Genomic DNA, 19,770 nt, shown 5'->3' on the forward strand with positions numbered 1-19,770 from the left:
CATGGGCCTAACTCCTATCACCTCTCGGAGATCATGATCATGGTGGACATGTAGTAAAAATAACAAACAAGTAATACTTACCTATCCCAGTTCCCCACAGCCTGCTTTTCTAAAACTTCCAGTCCCCCACTGGCTATCTCTTTTTCCTGCTTGCGAGATTAAGCCGAAATGGGACACCACTCTATTAACCCCTTGCCGCAGAATGCTGTGTTTTTACGGCGCTGCGGCATAGGAGGGTTATGAAGCGAGCTTAGGAGCTGAGCTCGAATCATACCCGCATGGTCTCGGCTGCTATAAGCAGCAATCAACCGCCGATAACACTGATCAATGCAAAGCTATGGCTTTATAGTGAACAGTGCATAAGATCAGTGTTATAGTCCCCTATGGGAGCTATAACACTGCAAAAAAAAGTGAAAAAAAAAAGTTAATAAAGATCATTTTACACCTTCCCTAATAAAAGTTTGAATCACCCCCTTTTTCCCATAAACAAAAACTGTGTAAATAAAAATAAACATATGTGGTATTGCCGCATGCGTAAATGTCCGAACTATGAAAATATATTGTTAATTAAACCGCACGGTCAATGGCGTATGCGCAAAAAAATTCCAAAGTACAAAATAGCATATTTTTGCTCACTTTTTATATAATAAAAAAATTAACAAAAAGCGATCAAAACAAAAATGGTACCAATAAAAACTTCAGATCACGGCGTAAAAATTAGCCCTCATACCGCTCCGTACATGGAACAATAAAAAAGTTATAGGGATCAGAAGAGGACAATTTTAAACGTATACATTTTCCTGCATGTAGTTATGATTTTTTTTCCGAAGTAATAAACAATCAAACCTATATAAGTAGGATATCATTTTAATCGTATGGACCTACAGAATAGAGATAAGGTGTCATTTTTAATGTAAAATGTACTGCGTTGAAACAGAAGCCCCCAAAATTTACAAAATGGGTTTTTTTCTTCCTTTTTGTCGCACAGTGATTTTTGTTTTCTGTTTCGCCGTAGATTTTAGTATAAAATGACTGATGTCATTACAAAGTAGAATTGGTGGTGCAAAAAATAAGCCATCATATGGATTTTTAGGTGCAAAATTGAAAGGGTTATGATTTTTACAAGGTAAGGAGGAAAAAACGAAAGTGCAAAAATGGAAAAACGTTCAGTCCTTAAGGGGTTAAATATTGGCCCGTTTTTACCCATTATCACTCGTTATTACATCCGTTATGAATTTTTATAATGTCTGTTTTTAACCCTTTTTTTTTACCTCTCCTACCTGTCACACCTTGCAGCACCTGAAGCTCCGCCTCCTACTCCTAGGGAAGGGTATTAAAGGGTGCCACAATGATCTGACACCAGTCTGAATTTCAGCATTGAGAGGGAGAGTACTGTCAGACTTTACCATTGCGAATTTCAAAATGTTTCCCACCCACCTTTCCTACAGTTTTGATGTTCTGCTGTGGCATGCCCAAAGAAGAAGGAGAAGATCTGAAGATGATGAGAGACGTCACCGAAGATATTGGATCCATCCCATCACTGCAGCATGGATGACCCATGGGGTGCATAGTACTTTGTATGTGGAGCTGCGCCAGCACCCAGAGAAGTTCACAAGCTACCTAAAGATGTCTGTAGCAATGTTTATGACCTTCTCCAATGCATCAGTGAAAGTTTCTGTTGCCAAGACACCCACCTCAGGAGGAGCATCTCGCCAGAGGAACGCCTCATCGTAACCCTCACGTATGTAATCAAAATCCTTTTTTTTTTTTTTTTTGCAGTGTTTATCCAATGTGTTTTGTAAAATAGTAAAACTCTTTTTTTTAACTGTTAATTTCAGGTTCCTGGAATCCGGTGAGAGTTTATAATTGCTCCTCTTCCAGTTTCACCTGGGAATTTCCACCATCTCTGGGATTGTCTGGACCACCTGTTAGGCCATGTGGGATTGCCTTCTAGCAGACTTTCTTCCGCATCCTTCAGCAGAACATTGGTGTGGCATTGCAGAGAAGTTCCAGGAAGTCACACAGTTTCCAAACTGTGTTGGAGCAGTCGACGGGAAATACATCAGGATCCAGAAGCTGGCGTACACTGGGTCAAAGTACTATAATTACAAGAGGTTCTTCTGCACCATACTTATGGCCATTGCGGATGCGCAGTACAAATTCATTGCTGTGGACATCGGGTCATATGGTAGGACCAACAACTTCCGTGTGTTTAAGAACTCTGCCATGGGGAGGAGGATCTCCTCTTGTGAGATGGGACTTCCTGAAGCAAGCAGAGTCAACTCAGAAGCTCAAACAACTCCTGACACTGCTTTTCAAGGGACAGTTTCTCCAGCATGGGAGCCAGGCTCCGGAGATAGAGAGTCTGAAAGGGGACCAGTAGACAGCCCTGCCCCCACCTGCTGTAACTTACAAAGCTCTTCCCTCAAGACTTCCACTTTATCATCCAATCTCATAAAGCTCTCCTTTGTGAGCTTTATGAGATCTTTAAGGATCCCATGCTTTCTCCTACCAGTCCTCACTGGCCGGACCAAATCTCCAAAGGATATTTCGATCCTCTGGCAACTTGGTCGGGACTATGAGAAAGCTGGTAGAGGAGAAGGTTCTTGCCCCTGATCAGCAGTGTCAGGGGGCTGGGCAGATAGGGGGGGGGTGCCTGTTGGAGGGTCTGAGCCCTTTTTTGTCTAACACTGGAATGTGTCCTGAAAGAGAAAAAAATTTGTTTATTAACAAAAAACATTTAAAAAGAAAAAAAATTGGACGTACTTCTGCATCTCGTGACACTTTTGAAGAAATCCATGGAGTTGCCGGTTGTAGTATGGGGTTTTACTGGAGGCCCCGGATCCACTGGGCCTCTCTTCTTCCTCCCTTATGTCCCGCATGTGCTGGTCCCTGATGGATGCCCACCGATTTCTAATCTGCTTGCCTAGAAGGAAAACATTTTAATTAAATAATTAAAAAAAAAATGTAAAACCTTTCATTCTAAAATATTTACCTACTGTCCATCTTTCAGTAGATGACAGGTCCTCCCAGTTGTTGCAGATGGCACAATAAATCTCAATCCAAAGAGCCTGTGAATATTGTAGCTTGGCGTGGTGTGGGTCAGACGAATCCCCCAGAGCAGAACAAGCCTCGATCATCGTTATTAGGAGATCGGTGTCTATCGTGATCTCCGACTCATCCTGCCCCCCTTTAATCTCCACCCAACCAGCACATGCCACCCTGAAATTTGAAAGATCTGTTAATAGTTTGGCAAACACTGTAGTGTATTCAGTTGCCTATGCAAGCAATCACATTGGCTCTTTAAAGCTTTAAGAAAACAAACAAAAGAATGAAGAGGCAATGTGATTAGTTGCTATGGGCAACTGACTTCCAAAGTACACTTAAAACAAGTATATCTATTTATTAAATACTCACACAACCATGTCCTCTGCCACAATTCCTGCCTCCTCTTCCCCTGGATTGGCGAGGCGCAGGACGCTATTTACAAAAAAAATTTTTTTGATTACAGTATAACATGTAGAACAAACTGCCATATAATTGTACAATACATACTGGATCAGGCTTTTTGGAAGGTCTATCCTGGGGGGCCAACACATGCGGGACACTCTCCTTCTCTGTTTCCAAGTCATGCTGACTTATATAATAATCTTCTGATTGTAAGCAAAAAATTAAAAGTTAGTAAATTAGAGAAAAATATTTAGAATAATTACTCAAAAAGAAAAATACTCACACTTGGGCTTCTTGAACATCTAGATCCAACTTCAGACACCGTCTTTTCAGAAATAGTATCCTCCACCTCCTCTGAAGAGGATTCAACAGGGACATGCTTCTGCAAAAAAAAAAAAAAAAAAAAAAAGAAATAAAGAAATCATTGGCAGTCAAAATTGTCAAAAAAGTTAAAATTCACCTTTTTTGATTTTGACTTCTTGTTTTCATTGGTTTTTGGTCCATTTTTTCTGAGGCATAGTTTGTTTCTAGAAATTAAAAATAAAATAATTTAAGTTTAATAAAATCCTAAAAATATAACAAATTAAAAAAACGAGTGGCACAACACGGTCAAAATTCGTCCTGCATGCTTCACTAGCCATTATCCAACTGGAAGTATAAATTAAAATCTTGATAAATTATGGAAAAATAAACATGATAAATGCTCTCCCACTTGGACTTGGAGCCCATCTTGAGCCAAATTCTTGGGTTACTTCGTCAACCTCATTCTCGGATGAGGTTTCTATTGGGACTTGCTTCTGAAAAATACAAATAAACAAAAAAAATTTCAGAAATGCAATTAAATGTCAAAACATTCCAGAATGTGAAAACTCACCTTTTTAGACTGTGCCTTCTTGGGCTCAGTGTTTTTTGCTGCATTTTTCTTAGGCATCTTTGTTTCCTATTAAGAAAAAAATTAGCATTTTAATTTAAAAACCAAAAAAATAAAAGAACAAAAATTGCAGAGTTGCACCACATGGTCCAAAATCGTCCTGTACACTTTCCTAGCCATAGCATTCATACCCCCATACAAACTGCGGGCAAAACTGCCCACAGCCTGCAAACTGACAAGCACATGGCGGGCAGAAAACTGCCACAGAGTGGCACCACACAGTCCAAAATCATCCTTCACACTTCCCTAGCCAATGCATTTATCCCGCCATACAAACTGATGGCAAAACTGCCCGCAGCCTGCAAACTGGAAAGCACATGACGAGCAAAAAACTGCCACAGAGTGGCACCACACGGTCCAAAATAGTCCTGCACACTTCCCTAGCCAAATAATTCATACCCTCAACACATGTTCCCAACAAACTCTGAAAAAGTCACAAAACATACTGCATAGCAGCCATCCATGTACCTACCTTCACTCAAAGGTGATTTTGCGTACAAATACAGAAAACAAAATGGCGGATGGTAGCGGATTATACATCTGTTCCAGCTGGTCCTGCTGCAAGCTGCCTCCTGCTGTTGAGTGCAGGAAGCCACTTCCCATGTGACTTCAGGGGTGTGAAGACTTTACTGAGCATGCTCAGTACAAATAACGGACGTTTTTTAGAACATCCGTTAGCCATAGACTCAGTCCTTAAGAACTGATTCTGACCAATGGCAGCGCAGGACAGGGGTTCTACCCACCCCTGGATGTCGTGGGAAACGTGGGGAGAAGATGGAGGCCGGTACTTGGAGGAGAAGATGCCTGGGGACCCCCGATCGTCGCTGGAGACAGGCACAGGTAGGGAAACTCTTTACTGTGGCAACCACTATGCCAAACTACAACTCTCAGCATGCCTAGACTGTCCAGGCATGCTGGGAGTTGTAGTTCTGTAACATATGTCCCTTCAGATTTTGCAATTTTCATGACATTTTTGAAAATTGCTGCTCTACTTTGAAGCCCTCTAATTTTTAAAAAAAAAAGCAAAAATATGTCCATTTTATGATGCCAACATAAAGTGGACATATAGGGGGAGATTTATCAAAGTTGTCTATGTCCCGCATCAATATAGACCAAACTACAGAGGGTTAGTCTGGTCTATTGTGCACCGAATTTATCAAATGGCGCACGGCTCTTGATAAATTCTGTGCACAGACTGCATGATCTATGCTTTAGTCTATATTTAAACCTGCTCCAACATGGTCTGACATTTCGGCGTACTTTCAGCCTATGCGACTTGTCGCTGAAAAGTCGCACTTGATAAATTCAGCACCAATGCATTTTTCAATGCATTTCAGTCTAAAATAGACTTGCATGCATCATGTTCTAAAAATCCTCTAGAGCGCAGAAAAGTCGCACAGATTTAGACTGCGACTTTCTGTGCGACAAATTTAGACAAGAAAAACCAGTCTAAATCCTTTGATAAATCTCCCCCATTGTATTTGTGAAGAAAAATAAAATTTATTGGGAATATCCATTTTCCTTACAAGTAGAGAGCTTCAAAGTTAGAAAAATGCTACATTTTCAAAATGTTCATGAAATTTGGGGATTTTTCACCAAAAAAAGGATTCAAGTCACGCCGAAAATTTACCACCAAAATAAAGTAGAATATGTCACGAAAAAACATTCTCAGAATCAGAATATTCGGTAAAACCGTTTTAGAGTTATTAATTCGTAAAGCGACCGTGGTCAGAATTGCGAAAAAGGGCTCAGTCCTTAAGGGGTTAAACATATAAATTTTAGTGCATGTAGTTATGTTTTTCAGAAGTAAGACAAAATCAAACCTATATGAGTAGGGTTTCATTTTAATCGTATGGACCTACAGATTAAAGATAATGTGTAATTTTCACCAAAAAATGTACTGCGTAGAATTGGAAGCCCCCAAAATTACAAAATGGTATTTTTTCTTCAATTTTGTCGCACAATGATTTTTTTCCCATTTCGCTGTAGATTTTTGGGTAAAATGACTGATGTCATTACAAAGTAGAATTGGTGGTGCAAAAAAAAAGCCATCATATGGATTTTTAAGTGCAAAATTGAAAGGGTTATGATTTTTAAAATGTAAAGAGGAAAAAACGAAAGTGCATAAACTGAAAAACGCTTGGTCCTTAAGGGGTTAAGAACAAAGCCAGTCTAATTTTTGATTTTTTTTCCCTCTTAGCCTTCTAAAATTCATAACTTTTTATTTTTCCATCCACAGACCCTTATGAGGGTTTTTTTTTGTGTGACCATTTGTACTTTGTAATAACATCTCCTATTTTACCATAAAATATATCATGTACCGTTGTAACCAAAAAAATATAATTTTGTGGGGAAAGTGAAGAGGGTTTTGCATACAGTGCACTTTACGGTAAAAATGACATGTTCCATTTATTCCGTGAGTCAATATGATTAAAATGATACCCATGTTTACCCACTTTATTATTGTACTACTTAACCACTGAAGGACGCAGGGTGTATAGGTACGCCCTGGTCTCCAGGAACACCCTGGCACTTAAGGACTCAGGGTGTACCTGTACGTCCTGAGACCCATTACCGGTGTTTTAAGCATTCTAACGAGCCGCAAACACTTTAAACCCGCTGGGTCCTGGCTGCGATGTCAAAATCAATGTGGAAAACCACAGTACAGGCTGATCCAACTTTTATGTTATGTCCTTTAAAACAGGTCAAAATGAGGCTCAGTATTGTGTGTGGCCTCCACGTGCCCGTGTGACCTCCCTACAATGCCTGCACAAGCCCCTGAACTCCTAGACAGTCTGTGGTGCAACATGGCGTTGGTGGATGGAGCGAGATATGATGTCCCAGATGTGCTCAATCGGATTCAGGTCTGGGGAACGGGCAGGCCACTCCATAGCATCAATGACTTCCTCTTGCAGGAATTGCTGAAACACTCCAGCCACATGAGGTCTAGCACTGTCTTGCATTAGGAGGAACCCAGGGCCAACCGCACCAGCATATGTTCTCACAAGGGGTCTGAGGATCTCATCTCGGTACCTAATGGCAGTCAGGCTACCTCTGGCAAGCACATGGAGGGCTTTGTGGCCCACCCAAAGAAATGGCATCTCACACCATTTCTGACCCAACGCCAAACTGGTCATGCTGGAGATTGTTGCAGGCAGCAGAACATTCTCCACGACATCGCCAGACTCTGTCACATGTGCTCGGTGTGAACCTGCTTTCATCTGTGAAGAGCACAGGGCACCAGTGACGAATTTGCCAATCTTGGTGTTCTCTTGCAAATGCCAAACGTCCTGCACGGTGTTGGGCTGTAAACATAACCCCCACCTGTGGATGTCAGGCTCTCCTACCACCCTCATGGAGTCTGTTTCTGATCGTTGGAGTGGACACATGCACTGATGCTGACAGACACAGCAAACCTTCTTGCCACAGCTTGCATTGATGTGCCATCCTGGATGAGCTGCACTACCTGAGCCACTTGTGTGGGTTGTAGACTCTGTCTCATGCTACCACTAGAGTGAAAGAACCGCCAGCATTCAAAAGTGACCAAAACATCAGCCAGGAAACATAGGAACTGAGAAGTGGTCTGTGGTCACCACCTGTAGAACCACTCCTTTACTGGGGGTGTCTTGGTAATTGCCTATAATTTCTACCTGTTGTCTGTTCCATTTGCACAACAGCATGTGAAGTTGATTGTCATTGGAGTTACGTTGTGTTGTTTAAGGGTTCCCTTTATTTTTTTGAGCAGTGTAGTAAAATAAAATAAAACCTACATAAATTAGGTATCCTTGTAACTGTATGGACCAACAGAATAAAGATAAGGTGTAATTTTTACCACAAAGTGCACTGCGTAGAAAAGGAAGTTCACAATTTCACCCCACAATTACATTTTTTGTTTCACCGCAGACTATGTTATAAAGCCCTTAAAGGGGTTTGTAGGTGCAAAATTTAACGCATTATGATTTTTAGAAGTGGAGAAGGAAAAAACAAAAGTGCAAAAAACTAAAATTGTTTAGAGCCCTTAACCCAGCCCATTTTCACCTTCAGGACCTGGGCATTTTTTGAAAATCTGACCACTGTTACTTTAAACATTAATAACTCTGGGATGCTTTTACTTATCATTCTGATTCCGAGAATGTTTTTTCGTGACATATTCTACTTTATGTTATTGGTAAAATTTCACTGATATTTGCATCCTTTCTTGGTAAAAAATCTAAAAATTTCATGAAAATTTTGAAAATTTAGCATTTTTCTAACTTTGAAAGTCTCTGCTTGAAAGGAAAATGGATATTCCAAATAAATTACATATTGATTCACACATATAATATGTCTACTTTATGTTTGCATAAAAAAATTGACAAGTTTTTACTTTTGGAGACATCAGAGGGCTTCAAAGTTCCGCAGCAATTTTCCAATTTTTCTCAAGATTTTCAAAATCGTACTTTTTCAGGGACCAGTTTTGGTTGGAAGGGGATTTTAAGGGTCTTCATATTAGAAATACCCCATAAATGACCCCATTATAAAAACTGCACCCCCAAAGTATTCAAAATGACATTCAGTAAGTGTTTAACCCTTTAGGTGTTTCACAGGAATAGCAGCCAAGTGAAGGAGAAAATTCGAAATCTTCATTTTTTACACTCGCATGTTCTTGTAGACCCAATTTTTGAATTTTTACAAGGGGTAAAAGGAGAGAAATCACCCTAAAATTTGTAACCCAATTTCTCTTGAGTAAGGAAATACCTCATATGCGTATGTAAAGTGTTCGGCGGGCACAGTAGAGGGCTCAGAAGGGAAGGAGCGACAATGGGATTTTGGAGAGTGAGTTTTTCTGAAAGGGTTTTTGGGGGGCATGTCCCATTTAGGAAGCCCCTATGGTGCCAGAACAGTGGACCCCCCCCCACATGTGACCCCATTTTGGAAACTACACCCCTCATGGAATTTAATAAGGGGTGCAGTGAGCATTTACACCCCACTGGCGTTTGACAGATATTTGAAACAGTGGACTGTGCAAATGAAAAATTTTATTTTTCATTTTCACAGACCACTGTTCCAAAAATCTGTCATACGCCAGTGGGGTGTAAATTCTCACTGCACCCCTTATTACATTCCGTGAGGGGTGTAGTTTCCAAAATGGGGTCACATATGGATATTTATTGTTTTGCGTTTGTCAGAACTGCTGTAGCAATCAGCCACCCCTGTGCAAATCACCTCAAATGTACATGGTGCACTCTCCCTTCTGGGCCTTGTTGTGCGCCCCCAGAGCACTTTGCGCCCACATATGGGGTATCTCCGTACTCGGGAGAAATTGCATTACATATTTAGATGGTCTTTTTTCCCTTTTACCTCTTGTGAAAATGAAAAGTATAGGGCAACACCAGCATGTCAGTGTAAAAAATTTATTTTTTCACACTAACATGCTGGTGTAGACCCCAACTTCACCTTTTCATAAGGTGTTAAAGAAGAAAAAGCCCCCCAAAATTTGTAAGGCAATTTCTCCTGAGTAAGGCGATACCCCATATGTGTCCCAAAACTGTTGCCCTGAAATACGACAGGGCTCCAAAGTGAGAGAGCGCCATGCGCATTTGAGGCCTAAATTAGGGATTTGCATAGGGGTGGACATAGGGGTATTCTACGCCAATGATTCCCAAACAGGATGCCTCCAGCTGTTGAAAAACTCCCAGCATGCCTGGACAGTCAATGGCTGTGTGGCAATACTGGGAGTTGTTATTTTGCAACAGCTGGAGGCTCCGTTTTGGAAACAGTAGCATACCAGACGTTTTTAATTTTTTGGGGGGAGGGGGGCTGTGTAGGGGTATGTGTATATGTAGTGTTTTTTACTTTTTATTTTAGGTTAGTGTTAGTGTAGTGTAGTGTTTTTAGGGTACAGTCACATGGGCAGAGGATCACAGCAAGTTTGCCGCTGAGAGTTTGAGCTGCAGCGCAAAATTTGCGCCATCTCAAACTTGCAGCACTCACTGTAAACCTCCGCCCATGTGAGTGTACCCTGTACATTCACATTGGGGGGAGGGGGCAAACATCCAGCTGTTGAAAACTCCGAGCATGCCCTTTGGCTGTCCGTGCATGCTGAGAGTTGTAGTTTTGCAACAGCTGGAGGCACACTGGTTTGGAAGCACTAAGTTAAGTAATAAACTTTCAAGTGTTTTGCAACCAAACAGTGTTTCCAAACCAGTGTGCCTCCAGCTGTTGCAAAACTACAACTCCCAGCATGCATGGTCTGTCAGTGCATGCTGGGAGTTATAGTTTTGCAACAATTGCAACAGCTGGAGGCACTGAGGTAGGAAACGGATAATTTTTCCCAACTAGTGTGCCTCCAGTTGTTGCAAAACTACAACTCCCAGCATGCCCAGACTGCTGGAAGTTGTAGTTCGGCAATATCTGAAGGATCAGATGTTGCAGAACTACAACTTCCAGCATGCTTGAGCATGCTGGGAGTTGTAGTTTTGCAATATCTGGAGGTCCACAGTTTGGAGACCACTGTATAATGGTCTCCAATCTGTGCTCTTCCAGATGTTAGAGAACTACAACTCCCAGCATGCCTGGACAGACTGAGCAGCTGAGATTTGTAGTTTTGCAACATCTAGAAGAGTACAGATTGGAGACCATTATACAGTGGTCTCCAAACTGTGGACCTCCAGATGTTGCAAAACTGCAACTCCCAGCATGTACAGAAAGCCAAAGGCTGTCTGGGCATGCTGGGAGTTGCAGTTTTGAAACTCCCAGAGGCAGCGGTGAGATCGCTTTACGGCGATCTCACTGCTGCCAATGAAGATGCTGCCCTGCTGCCGGAAACTCACCGCCAGGACGCACCACCGCCGGGACCGCCTGGAGGACGCCGCTCGCAACGGGACTGCTCGGGACATCGCATGGCCGGGTAAATGACGCCGGGGGACGGGTAAGGGACACTTAGCAGAGCGGTGTGTGTCCCGATCCCCGTGATCGGGACTCACACACCGCGCTGCTAAGTATTCTGATAGCGAAACGCTGCTATCAGCTAGTCAGATTTGACTAGCTGATTGCAGCGATCGCTGGGGGGGGGGATGAAACCCCCCGTGGTCGCATGGTAAGATGGCTGGCTATCAGTGATAGCCACCATCTTACCGGGCGCTGCGGGATGCCGCGAGTAGCGGCAAAAATGTTCATGACGTACCTGTATGTCATGGGTCGGGAAGGGGTTAAAGGGGTACTTCGCTGCTCAGCGTTTGGAACAAATTGTTTGGAACAAAACATGCCCCCTCATAACGTGCCCCCTCATAACGTCACACCCAGCCCTCTCAGTCCAAGTCTATGGGAGAGGGCATGATGGCGATCGTAACGCAGCGCCGCTGTTGGTGAACAGGGGGAGCGCGCTCCCCCTGTCAACACCATAGAAGCCGTGATCAGGATTGATCACGGCATCAATGGGGTTAATGCTGCCGGGACCTGCGCGATCGTGGCCCTGGCAGCTGTGGCGGGACCCACGCTGTGATTGACAGTTGGCTCCTGCCACCGATCTCCTGCACTGCCCACGGCAGGGCAGGAGATCGCTAGGACGTAAGCATACGTCCCAGAGCACAAACATGTCGGGCGCTGGGACGTATGCATACGTCCTATAGCGGGAAGGGGTTTAAAAAATCTAACCTTTTAAACAAAATGACTATGTTTTAAATCATCCTATTGTGACCCCTCTAGCTCTCTCATTTTTCCGCATTTTTCCGCGACGTTATCTATAGTTTTTAATCGATACCACTTTTGCGTATATGTGACTTTTTGGTCACTTTTTTATTTAATTTTTCTGGGATGTAATGTGGCCAAAAAGCAGCAATGTCATACTTTTTTTTATTTTATGTTTATGCCATCCACCATACGGCATCATTAACATTATATTGTGATAGTTCAGACATTTATGCACTTGTCAATGCCAAATATATTTAATACATATATTAATACTTCCAGTACTTATTAGTTGCTGAATACTACAGAGGAAATTCTTTTCTTTTTGGATTTGTTTTCTGTCTGTCCACAGTGCTCTCTGCTGACACCTCTGTCCATTTTAGGAACTGTCCAGAGCAGCATATGTTTGTTATGGAGATTTTCTCCTGGACAGTTCCTGATAGAGACAGATGTGTCAGCAGAGAGCACTGTGGACAGACAGAAAAGAAATCCAATAAGAAAAGAATTTCCTCTGTAGTATAAAGTTGCTAATAAGTACTGGAAGGATTAAGATTTTTTAATAGAAGTAATTTACAAATCAGTTTAACTTTCTGGCACCAGTTGATTTAAAAAAAAAAAAAAAAAGTTTTCCACCGGAGTACCCCTTTAACCTCTTCAGGACGCAGGGCGTATGGATACGCCCTGCATTCCGAGTCCTTAAGGACCGAGGGCGTATCCATACGCCTGTGGGAAATCGGGTCCCCACCGCTAGCCGGTTGGGGACCGGAGCCGGATGCCTGCTGAAATCATTCAGCAGGCATCCCGGCACATCGCCCAGGGGTGTCCTGAGACCCCCCATGTCGGCGATCGGAGAAAATCGCATGTCAATTCAGACATGCGATTTTCTCCAATTTCGGGCTGATCGGGTCTCTGGTGACCCGATCACCCGGAAAATAGGGCTGATCGGAGTTGTCAGCAACACCCTCGATCAGCCTAAAGGATTGGAGTGAGATCGCAAAGCTGCGATCTCCTCCTATCCCCTGCCATTACTCAGAACGGAGTTCTGACCAATGGCAGCGCAGGACATGGCCCGCCCCTGGATGTCGAGGGGCTCTGGGAAGAAGATGGAGGCCGTACCTGCAGGAGAAGATGCCTGGGGACCTGGGATCTTCGCTGGAGCCTGCAGGATCCTGATCAGTTAGGGAATCGACAGTGGGGGGGGGGGGGGGGGAATTGAAAGTGAAAGTAAATCGATCTTTACTGTGGCAACCACTAGGGGGGCCAAACTGCAACTCCCAGCATGCCCAGAGAGCCAAAGGATGTCTGGGCATGCTGAGAGTTGTAGTTTTGCAACATCTGGAGGGTCACAGTTTGGAGACCACTGTTACAGTGGTGCCCAAACAGTAGCCCTCCAGATGTTGCCAAACTACAACTCTCAGCATGCCTCGACTGCCCAGGCATGCTGGGAGTTGTAGTTCTGTAACATCTGTCCCTTCAGATTTAGCAATTTTCATGACATTTTTGAAAATCTCTGCTCTACTTTGAAGCCCTCTAATTTTTTCAAAAAGCAAAAGTATGTCCATTTTATGATGCCAACATAAAGTGGACATATTGTGTTTGTGAAGAAAAATAAAATTTATTGGGAATATCCATTTTCCTTATAAGCAGAGAGCTTCAAAGTTAGAAAAATGCAAAATTTTCTAAATTTTCATGAAATTTTGGGATTTTTCACCAAAAAAGGATGCAATTAACTCCGAAAATTTACCACCAAAATAAAGTAGAATATGTCACGAAAAAACAATCTCAGAATCAGAATATTCGGTAAAAGCGTTTTCGCGTTATTAATTTGTAAAGTGACGGTGGTCAGAATTGCGAAAAAGGGCTCAGTCCTTAAGGTGAAAAAGGGCTGCGTACTTAAGGGGTTAAGGACTCAGGGTTTTTCAGTTTTTGCATTTTCGTTTTTTCCTCCTCGCCTTTTAAAAATCATAACACTTTCAGTTTTCCATCTACAGACCTATAGGTGAGCTTATTTTATGCACTACCAATTTTCCTTTGTAATGACATCAGTCATTTCACCACAAAATCTATTGCGAAACAAAAAAAAAAATTGTGGAACAAAATTGAAAAAAACACTTCCGTTCCGTTTTTACGCAGTGAACTTTTCGGTAAAAATTATACCTTATATTTATTCTTTAGGTCCATACGATAAATCCCTTCCCGCAGATGGATGTATATATAAGACAATTTTCTCTGTGTCTTAAAGGATATCTGCAGCAAAAGACAACTCATCCATCCCCTTTCCACAGGATAAGGGATAAGTGTCTGATCGGAGTGGGTCCGACCGCTGGGACCCCCGCGATCTCCCAAACGGGGCCCCCCTATGTGAGCGGCTAATGCGCATAGCATCACCCTCTCTGAGGTCAACTGCACACCCCCTTCATGCCCCCTCCCCATACAGTTCTATGGGAGAGGCAGGGAGTCACGAACGCTGCCTCCCCGCCTCTCCCATAGAAATACATGGAGGAGGCGTGTTGGCTGTGACTTCACGCAGCGGCCGGCGCACTTCCAGCACGGGAAAGCCGCGGCATAGCCTTGGCCCCATGCAGGAGATTGTGGGGGGGTCCCAGCGGTCGGACACCACGCGATCAAACACTTATCCCCTATCCTGAGGATAGGGCATAAGTTGTCTTTTGCTGCAGATTTCCTTTAACACAAATGGACTTATATATACGTCCATTTCCAAATCCCAGCGCCGCGGGCATGTGGGTGGTGATCGCATATGGCCGGGCCCCTGCTGCAGCTGTCATGCACTCCAATCCTGACAGTTAAACCCTTCAGGGCTGTGGTCAATGTGACCGCAGCACAGATTGCTGATAACAGGGAGGGAGCTCCCTCTGTTCTCCAATGAGACCCTGGATTGCGATTGCAGGGTCTCATTGGTAGCCATGGCAACCAGGGACCTCCGAACGGCCCATGGTTACCTGGCTACTGAAGCCGATCAGGCTCTGCCCAAAGGCAAAGTCTGAATTTCACTGTGTATCAGTGAAACACTGACAGCTGTCAGTGTCACACTAAGGCTACGTTTCCACTTTTTTTTTTTTTTTTTTCTGGCAGCTTTTGGAAAACTGCCACTGCAGTTTTTGAGCATAATCAGAACTGGATCCATAAGAGAGGAGAAGTGTAAGTTCTTCCTTTATATGTCCTATTACTTTTGAGTACACTTCTGGCTTTGGCTCAAAAACTGCAGTGGCAGTTTTCCAAAAACTGCCAGAAAAAAAAACAAGTGGAAACTTAGCCTGATAGGGATAATACACAGCAGTACAGATCTGTACTGCAGTGTATTATACAGTGGGGATCAAAAGTTTGGGCACCCCAGGTGAAAATGTGTATTAATGTGCATAAAGAAGCCAAGGAAAGATGGAAAAATCTCCAAAAGGCATCAAATTACAGATTAGATTTATAATATGTCAACAAAAGTTAGATTTATTTCCATAATTTACACTTTCAAAACAGAAAACAAAAAAGTGGCGTCTGCAAAAGTTTGGGCACCCTGCAGAATTTATAGCATGCACTGCCCCCTTTGCAAAGCTGAGACCTGCCAGTGTCATGGATTGTTCTCAATCATCATCTGGGAAGACCAGGTGATGTCAATCTCAAAGGTTTTAAATGCCCAGACTCATCTGACCTTGCCCCAACAATCAGCACCATGGGTTCTTCTAAGCAGTTGTCTAGAAATCTGAAACTGAAAATAGTTGATGCTCACAAAGCTGGAGAAGGCTATAAGAAGATAGCAAAACATATTCAGATGTCAATATCCTCTGTTCGGAATGTAATTTAGAAATGGCAGTCATCAGGAACAGTGGAAGTTAAAGCAAGATCTGGAAGACCAAGAAAAATATCAGACAGAACAGCTCGCAGGATTGTGAGAAAAACAATTCAAAATCCATGTTTGACTGCACAATCCCTCCAGAAAGATCTGGCAGACACTGGTACACTATTCCACTATAAAGAGATAATTGTACAAATATGGTCTTCATGGAAGAGTCATCAGAAGAAAACCTCTTCTACATCCTCACCAAAAAAAATCAGTGTTTGAACTTTGCAAAGGAACATATAGACAAGCCTGATGCATTTTAGAAACAAGTTCTGTGGACTGATGAGGTTCAAATTGAACTTTTTGGCCGGAATGAGCAAAGGTACGTTTGGAGAAGAAGGGGAACAGAATTTAGTGAAAAGAACCTCTGTCCAACTGTTAAGCATGGGGGTGGATCAATCATGCTTTGGGGTTGTATTGCAGCAAGTGGCACAGGGAACATCTCCCGAGTAGAAGGAAAAATGGATTCAATAAAATTTCAGCAAATTTTGGATGCTAACTTGATGCCATCTGTGAAAAAGCTGAAGTTAAAGAGAGGATGGCTTCTACAAATGGATTTTGATCCTAAACACACCTCGAAATACATGGGGTATTACATCAAGAGGCATAAACTGAAGGTTTTGCCATGACCTTCACAATCTCCTGATCTCAACATAATTGAAAATCTATGGATAGACCTTAAAAGAGCAGTGCGTGACAGACAGCCCAGAAATCTCAAAGAACTGGAAAACTTTTGTAAGGAAGAATGGGCAAAGATACCTCAAACAAGAATTGAAACACTCTTGGCTGCCTACAAAAAGCATTTACAAGCTGTGATACTTGCCAAAGAGGCCAGTACAAGATATTAAAGGGGCATTCCAGGAATTTTTTTTATTTGACTATGCTAATGGGGCTGTAAAGTTAGTGTAGTTTATAATATAGTGTCTGTACATGTGTGTGACGGTTTTCTCACAATTCTTATGTGATTTTCACCCCAATATTTATTTTTAACAGCATACAAAATGACTGCTGTCTCGGATTTTTCCCAGCTTGCAATGCGGTCGAGACCTGACTCACTAGTCAGCTGATGACAGGGAGCCTGTCTGCTTCAATGGTTGGAGAGAGGAATCTGCAAGTAATGCAACAGCTGGAGGCACCCTGATTGAAAACCATAGGTCTGCAGCTCATTTATGTTTCAATGGGTGGGGTGGCTGATGTGTGGGAGGGAGGAAAATAGAATCATGGGATTTGTAGGCAAACAAGAAAACTGAAAACAGGAAATACAAGTTCACAAAAAGTTAGCCACAGTATTATGGTAATCTCACAGCATAGCCATTTAGCCCAAGACAAGCGCAGATCCTTCCTAAGCATGTCCATTACTGTCTGCCAGGTACGTACTAAAATCACCTGATGCTGGATAACCCCTTTAACACTGCAGGGTGCCCAAACTTTTGCAGACACCATTTTTTTGTTTTCTGTTAATTTGAAAGTGTAAATAATGGAAATAAAATCTAACTTTTGTTGACATATTATAAGAATGTCTAATCTGAAATTTGATGCCTTTTGGAGATTTTTCCATCTTTCCTTGGCTTCTTTATGCACAGTAATACAAATTTTTACCCTGGGAATCCAAACTTTTGATCCCCACTGTAAGTGCCAAGTTCCCTAGTGGGCCAGTAAAAAAGAAAAAGTGAAAAAAAAAAAACACTAAATACACTAAATAAATAATTAATAGACAATAAATAAAAATAAATAAATAAATAAACATACACAATCTCCCTTTCCCTCCCCCAAAAATTTATATTCACATATTTGGTTTCACCATGTCCGTAACAACCCTAGCAATAAAAATATCACATTATTCAACCCACACAATGAATGCCGTAAAATTTATTTAAAATACTGCCAAATTTATGGCTTTATATCAATGTCGCCTCTGTAGAACGAAAATAAAAAGTGATCAAAATGTCCCATGTACCCCAAAATTTTGCCAATAAGGACGTCAACTGCTCACAGAAAAAAATTGCTATTACACATTATTGTCAGTATAAAAATAAAAAAACTGAAAATAGCGGTGCACTAAAAAGATTTTTTTAATCAAAAATAGATTTTATAGTGTAAATATGATAACCGTCAAATAAAGTACCTCATTTATTGGCGTATAACACGCATTTTTTAGGCTAAAATTTTTAGCCTAAAGTCTATCTGCGTGTTATATGAACTGCAGCAGCTTTTGCGGGGCCAGAGACCTGCTGTCCCTGCCTTCTTCTCTGCCCCTGCCTATCCTAGGGTCCAGAGACCACCGCCGCCACTGCCCCATTGCCTCCCCCCATCCCCGGTTTTATAATTATGGTACCTGTTCCCGGGGTCTGCACTGCTTCTGGCTCCGGCGGTGTCCTGCGTTGTTGCTATGCGCTACGCAATGACGAGTGACGTCTTCAACGCAACGTCACCGTCAGTGGCCCGGCGTACAGTGACGGCTAAGGACGCCTCCGGAGCCAGAAGCAGTGTGGATCCCGGGAACAGGTAATCATAAAACCAGGGATGGGGAGGTAATGGGGCAGCGGCCGCGGCAGTCTCTGGATAGCCAGGCGGAGAGAAGCGGCGGCAGCAGGTCTCTAGACCCCAGGAAAGGCAGGGGGAGAGAAGCGGGCAGCGACGGCGGTCTCTGACCCTGCAAAAGCCGCGCTTCTGCGGGGTCAGAAACAGTCTATCAGGGTATACACATGCATACACACGCACCCTCATTTTACCAAGGATATTTGGGTAAAAAACTTTTTTTACCCAAATATTCTTGGAAAAATGAGGGTGCGTGTTATAGGCCGGTGCATGGTATACCCCAATAAATACGGTACATAATGAGGTATCGCTATAATTGTACCGACCTGCAGGATAAAATTACCAGTGATTGATACTGCATTGATACTGCAAAAATATAATAATCATCTTACTAAAATTACTGCTTTTTGGTAATCCTGCCTCACTAAAAATGTAATAAAAAGTGATCAAAATGTCAGACATACCACAAAATAGTACTATTCAAAACACCTACTTATCCCTCAAACAAATAAGCCCTCTTCTCCATTGATGAAAAAATAAAAACGTAACAGTTCTGAGAATAGGATGACACTAACTAACTAAAAAATAGAAAGACCCAAAATCCACACGGTGCTCTCTCATGCCTGAGGCACCCGCTGTGTTGCAGAAATTTTTTACAAAATATTTTTACAAACATTTTTGAATTCCACTTCCACTTTGCTTTAATTTCTGTGAAACACCTAAAGGGTTAATAAACTTCCCAAAAGTCATTTTGATTACGTTGAGGAGTGCTGTTTTTATAGTGGGGTGATTTATAGGGGTTCTTACACACAGGGCCCTCAAATCCACTTCAGAACTGAAGAGGCCCCTAAAAAGATCTGATTTTGAAATTTTCTCTATAATTTTGAAAATTGCTGCCAAACTTCCTAAAAAAAAGTAAAACAACTTTTAACAAATGATGCCAATATAAAGTAGACATATTTTAAATGCAAATTAATAACTGATTTATGTTGTGTGACTATCTTTCTTAAAAGTAGGGGATCTGAAATTCGAGAAAAATGCTAATGCTAATCTGAAATATTTGAGTTTTACACACAAAAATGCTGAATTTATTGACCAAAATTTACCAATAAAACTATCTCAGAATCACTTTGATAAGTTAAAGTGTCCTGAAGTTATAACAACATGAAATGGGACAAGTCAGATTAGAAAAATGGTTCTTTGTCATTAAAGGGGTACTCCGGTGAAAAACTTTTTTTTTTTTAAATCAACTGGTGCCAGAAAGTTAACCAGATTTGTATATTACTTCCATTAAAAAATCTTAATCCTTCCTGTACTTATTAGCTGCTGA

At 42.1% G+C, this 19,770-nt stretch overlaps 1 protein-coding gene across 2 annotated transcripts in view; it reads right to left on the reverse strand.

Annotated features, from left to right (window-relative positions):
* Positions 1–893: 893 nt before the first annotated feature.
* The window catches only part of LOC130306059 (uncharacterized), a 151,750-nt gene continuing 132,873 nt past the window's right edge, over positions 894–19,770 (reverse strand). The window contains exons 3-9 of one of the 2 annotated variants that reach the window (XM_056552062.1): positions 4,325–4,390; positions 3,734–4,247; positions 3,556–3,653; positions 3,418–3,480; positions 2,996–3,222; positions 2,767–2,926; positions 894–2,702 (exon numbers count right to left, since the gene is read on the reverse strand). In XM_056552062.1, coding sequence (XP_056408037.1) covers positions 2,519–2,702; positions 2,767–2,926; positions 2,996–3,222; positions 3,418–3,480; positions 3,556–3,632 — 711 coding nt within the window. In that variant the 5' untranslated portion in view covers positions 3,633–3,653; positions 3,734–4,247; positions 4,325–4,390 and the 3' untranslated portion in view covers positions 894–2,518. Of the gene's footprint in view, positions 2,927–2,995; positions 3,223–3,417; positions 3,481–3,555; positions 3,654–3,733; positions 4,248–4,324; positions 4,395–19,770 lie in introns of those variants that run through there. The other variant, XR_008855472.1, reaches the window with a different exon arrangement.

This window comes from Hyla sarda, chromosome 1, assembly GCF_029499605.1.
Source record: "Hyla sarda isolate aHylSar1 chromosome 1, aHylSar1.hap1, whole genome shotgun sequence".
Lineage (NCBI taxonomy): Eukaryota > Metazoa > Chordata > Amphibia > Anura > Hylidae > Hyla > Hyla sarda.